The 5,401-nt window shown below is 29.4% G+C and overlaps 2 protein-coding genes and 1 non-coding gene across 3 annotated transcripts; all 3 read left to right on the top strand.

Moving 5' to 3' along the window:
* Nucleotides 1-619: 619 nt before the first annotated feature.
* Nucleotides 620-2,341, top strand: Chro.60566 (multi-pass transmembrane protein). The annotated part of the gene is made up of 1 exon (XM_660514.1): nucleotides 620-2,341. One exon carries the CDS (start codon nucleotides 620-622, stop codon nucleotides 2,339-2,341), a length of 1,722 nt encoding a protein of 573 aa, XP_665606.1.
* Nucleotides 2,342-2,384: 43 nt separating this feature from the next.
* On the top strand, nucleotides 2,385-2,466 carry trnS. Its single transcript has one exon. It is a non-coding gene; the product is annotated as a tRNA-Ser (tRNA).
* A 1,053-nt stretch (nucleotides 2,467-3,519) lies between these two features.
* Nucleotides 3,520-5,325, top strand: Chro.60567 (adaptin-like protein). The annotated part of the gene is made up of 1 exon (XM_660515.1): nucleotides 3,520-5,325. One exon carries the CDS (start codon nucleotides 3,520-3,522, stop codon nucleotides 5,323-5,325), a length of 1,806 nt encoding a protein of 601 aa, XP_665607.1.
* Nucleotides 5,326-5,401: the final 76 nt, after the last annotated feature.

The raw sequence follows: 5,401 nt of genomic DNA on the forward strand, positions 1-5,401 counted from the left end.
ACTTATTGTTTTTTTTCTTAGTGATGAAGTTTTGTATTAATTAATTTTTATCTTTATGATTTGCATGCATTTCTTTTTTATTATTGACTACATGCGCAATACTCACATGCAAATTTAGTACCGGTGTTTTGATTACGTGTAATAATTTTATGTGGACAACACTTTATTCTGTATGTTTATATTTTTAATTTTTGTATCTGTAGTTTGATTGAGATTAATCTCGGAAATGTAAGAAAGAAGAAAAGATTATGGCAATTTAAAAGTTATTTTTGCGATAAAGGTAGAAACTAAGGTGGTGTTAGTTTTTGAGAAGTAGGAGAGTCAGTTTTTATTTCATTTATTGATTTTATTTCAAGGTTTACAAGTCAAAGAAGTAAAGGTAAAATTCAAATGGCGGGATTACAGCTAAATACTGCAAAGTAGCAATATTAGACCTGAATATTTTTTATATTGTAAATTAACCAGAATTTTTAGTATAAATAATACAGAGGTCAATTTATTAAACACCCAAAATTGGTGTTTTGTTAAGTGTGCAAAGGGTGACCGCAAAATGTCAAAAAATCAAAAATATTGCAACTAAAGGAAAAATCACTAAATACAACATAAATGTTGAGATAATATGAAAAGTAATGAAATTTTTGAAAGAATCAAAAAGAGTTTTAAGACAAGGGTGGAGGACTTTAAGCAAGGCAGACAGAGTTGGAGATTAAAGGAATGGCATCATCTACAGTCAATACTGTATTTAATCTATGGAGCAGGAGCGCTCGTTTTTGTGAGATTGATAGCTAATTCAAACCCAGATAACAACAACTATGATCATTTTGTGAATGATCCAAATGATCCAGGGAGTTCATTCACCCATTGTGGGATTACTCCAATGTTTAATATGATACCAATTCCGGGATCTTACATATTATTAATATACTCAGTTTATTCTTTATCAATAATAAGCTTGACAATTTCATTCTTATCATTTATATTGGGATTCAGTTTCAAATTTTTCAGCAGAATTCCTAGAAGCTACTTTTTCTCTCCATCAAAAAGAACAAGAGTATTAGGTTTTTGCTGCAAGATATTACCAATAATTATCAGAATTTTGAATTTGTTTTTTATTCTACTTTTGGTCATCCCATTTATATATATCACAACCAGTGGAGCTTGTTATAGGAGATTAGTTAGATTTGAGAGAAATAAAGTACAAAATTGCAGGATATGGGTTAATAAATGTGCAAAAGACCATCGAATTTTTGGAAGGCATTTAGAATGTAGTTTAAGAAAAAACTTTAAACACTTTCCAACAGAAATTGTTGAAGATCCTACAATTGGTGAAAATCTCGACATTATCATTGGAGGTCCAATGCCTCTGTTATGTCCTATGTGCAATGAAGTGAGAATGGACCCAAAATCACCTTTATATAAAGGAGAAGCTTATGTTGAGCAACTTAAATCATCTATTTCTAAAATGGAAGCAATTAATATTAAAGACAGGTCATTATATCAGGTAGAGGCATTATCGTTTATTCAATTAAGTAATCATATTTCCACAAGATCTGGGAATATTCCTAATATTTATACAATCCAAGATTACGAAGAGATGATAAAGCCTATTATGTTTAATAATATTTCACCATTAATGCAAAAGATCATTAGTAATCGCCAGAGTTTACATAGTTATTTTAAACTTTTGCCATTTTCACTTATCCAACTCGAATCTAATGTGAAAGGCAAGACCAATGAAAAAGAAAAAAATGATGATTTGGTTTCTCTAGAAGAGCCTATTAGTATTGATTTTAATTCTGAATATATTAAAAATTATGATAATTATAGACCCTCCATACAACTACCTTCAAAAGTTAGTATTCCATCCAAATTTAAGTCAATTGTTGAGAAATATGCTGCAGCTCTTTCATCACAGGTAAATGGTGATACTTTATTTAGTGAAGAAGTTACTCAAAAAAAAGATACTTTCCCAAATAAAAATCCTAAAAAGAATCAACATAAAGAGGTTGACAAAGCAACTCTAAACAATTCATATAAAAGCACATTTTATTTTAGTGGCGACTCTAGCCCCACTCCACTAACTATAGATCAAAGTATCGATTTAAACAGAGAATTTGAAGCCGCAAGATATCAAATACAAGTTTCCATGCACGAAGGAAGCAACTTTTCAAGATCAATCTTTGTATTTATGCTCATCTCTCTCATTTTTTGGGCATTGACACGCTTCTTTTCTTTTGCTATCTTTGATACTACCAGAAATGAGGCCTGCTTTTATGTTCCTAATTCAAAAAGAACGCTCATTTGGTCCAAGCTAAGAACTTTCTTGGACATACTAAGCTAAACTATTAAATTATAATCTTCTTTGTCCCGGGTTCCCGTGACGAGTCGATCTGCCCGAGTGGTTAAGGGGCTTGACTAGAAATCAAGTGCGGTCTCCGCGCACAGGTTCGAATCCTGTGGTCGACGGTTTTTACGTTTTTAAAGTAATATATTTTAATTAACAATCTCATTTTTTACCATTATATTTAATCCATCCTTTTAAAAAAGAATGGAAAGAAGTAGCTAACTAATTAATCAAATTTTATTTTTTATATTTTATCTCTTTCATAGTTACCTAAGTCCAACCCTGAAAACGTAACTATCATGTAATATTTTATATTTTTAAAAAATAAAAAATTGGCGCCAACTAGTTTTTTTTTTTTACACACAAATTGTAATAAATACCTATTGATACCTTCAGAGTTTAAAATAAAACTTGTGAATTGACTAAAGTGATTGCTTAAAGAATAAAAGAAAGATGAAGACAAATTTGAGTTATAGATATTCTTTAAGGAATAACATCTCCCGAATTCACTACTTTTACATACTATTATCAATGTTACACAAAGTAATGGCTCAGAGTGAAAAAAGAAAGTTGGTACTAGATCCTGATACATATACATCAAAAACTGTGTCTGAATATTTTTTGTCAAATCCTGTTACATTCTTTATAATGATTTGGATGTGTGTTCACGTTTTCCTGGGAATTCTATTCTTTTGCTTCCTATCTAGTGAACGATCTCTAATGAAGCCTACTTCCGTAACTCTATAAAAATTTACCAGATAATTTACTCGATATTATCTAAATTAATTATTTGAGTCTAGAAGATAAATAAAGAATTCATATTATCTATTTCTGAGGGGTTTCCTCATTAAAGTCAACTAAATAAAAATCTAGAAGCTAATACCTTGCAAAATGCATCTCCAATCATTCTTATTTGATCATTAAACTTTAAAAATCGAAAAATTTACATCAATTTAAGCTTTTTAATATAACACTTAGAATTTAATATAATTTTATTATTATTTTATTACCCTTTTTTTCAACTATATACCGGCGCAGTACACGTAATTTTTTTTGAATTTCTTAAAATCCTATACCGGCATTTTTAAGTACCGGTATGCGAAAGCAAAAGGTTCAAAAAAAAAAAAAAATTTGTGGGAACTCAAAAAATACCCAAATTATTTCACAAAGAATAGATGCGAAAGGGAGTTGTTTCTATTAATTATGGAGATACAGCAGTTGCAGCTGAGGAAAATATTGAAAACCAAAATGGGAACGAATTATTTGTGGACCATAGAAGAGGAGAAGTTAATGATTTATATGAGAAACTTCAAGATATTACTCTGATTAAGGATAGAGAAAAGAGGATTGAGCTTTTCCAAAAAGCTATTGCATTAATGACCCTAGGTGTAGATGTCTCTTCTCTTTATAGTCTAATGATTCTTGCTAGTGCTACACATGACCAAGTTGAGAAGAAAATCATATATCTATATCTTACTCATTATGCTGAGAGAAATTCAGAACTTGCTCTTTTGATGGTAAATACTTTAAGAAAAGATAGTGAAGATGAAGATCCTGTTATTAGGAGTCTTGCATTAAGAAGTTTCTCATCGCTTAAGATTCCTATTGCTATTGAATATATTGAGCCTATTCTGAAGAATGGATTGAGTGATTCTGTTGGATATGTCAGAAAAACTGCTGTAATGGGATGTCTCAAGTTCTTTCAATATTCTAAAGAAGATTTCCTCAATACTAATATATTGGACATTTTAATTTGTATGTTAAATACCGAATTAGATCCCAATACAATTACTAACTTAATTTATGTATTAAATGAAATTAATAAAGAAATAGGAGGAGCAACTTTTACAAAGCAATTTATTATCAAAATTCTTAACAATATTAAATCTTTTAATGAATGGAGTCAATATCATATCTTACAACTCATTTTTCAAAATCTTTCAAATATTCTTCAACAAGATCAATCATATTCTTTAGAAACCACTTTTAAGGAACAGGTACCCTCTTCTGATGTTTTTCATATATTAAATGCTTTAGAAGAAGTAATTCGGCATTCAAGTGTTAATGTATTATTAATAAGTATTCAAATATTCATCTCTTTGACAAAACCTTATCCAAAGTTATTTTCCCAAGTAATACAGAGAATTAAGGGTCCACTTTTTACTCATGCATCCACTTCTATACCAGAGATCTCAGTAATAGTTTACTCACATATGCGACTTTTGTTTTCATATTTTTCAAATTATTCCAAAGATGGAGTATTTGTAAAAGAAGAAAACAAATGCTTTTATTCTTCATCTTCAATATTATCTTTTTATTATGATGAATATAAATTGCTTATGTTAAGAAATGGAGATCCTTTTTATATTCAAGACATCAAACTGGATCTAATTCCTTTTTTAACTTCTGAAGATAATATTGAACATATATTAGAAGAACTTTACCATTATTCCTATGAACTTGGTAATTCTTGCCTAATACATAAATCTACCTATTTAATGTCAATCTTAATAATAAAATATATTCAGATCAAAGTTGATAATGATTCAGATAACTTTAATCCCCATGAGACACTTGAAAATGATCATATAATTAAATCCTATATAAATTTTTCAAAGGATTTGATGGAATCAGAAAAAGAACAAGTTCTTAGTCCTGTTATAATGGGACTTGAATTAGTTTCAGAGTCTTTTCCTTGGGTAATAGAAGAAGTTGTTGGAAGATATTTCTATATGACACTTGTGGAGAAGCTTAGCTTTAACACTGGTGGTATTTGTTCATTTTTGTGGATTATGGCAAAATTCCCAGATTATGTATATTGTGACAAAGGAGAAGTTTTAGATTATGTTGTAACAAATTTACTTGATATTTTTGAGAAGGATTCAAGTAATATAGAAAACTTGGTAAATAGACCATCAAATTTATTTAGTATTCTTATTACAAGTTGTTGTAGACTTTTATTTGACTCTCCTGAAGAGTGAGACCAGTATTAGGAAGACTTTTTACCTTTTCAATAAAAGGATGCACTTCCCAAAGTTAAGGACTTGGCTTTTTTTA

Source organism: Cryptosporidium hominis (genome assembly GCF_000006425.1).
Source record: "Cryptosporidium hominis TU502 chromosome 6 CHRO016172, whole genome shotgun sequence".
Classification (NCBI taxonomy): Eukaryota; Apicomplexa; class Conoidasida; order Eucoccidiorida; family Cryptosporidiidae; genus Cryptosporidium; species Cryptosporidium hominis.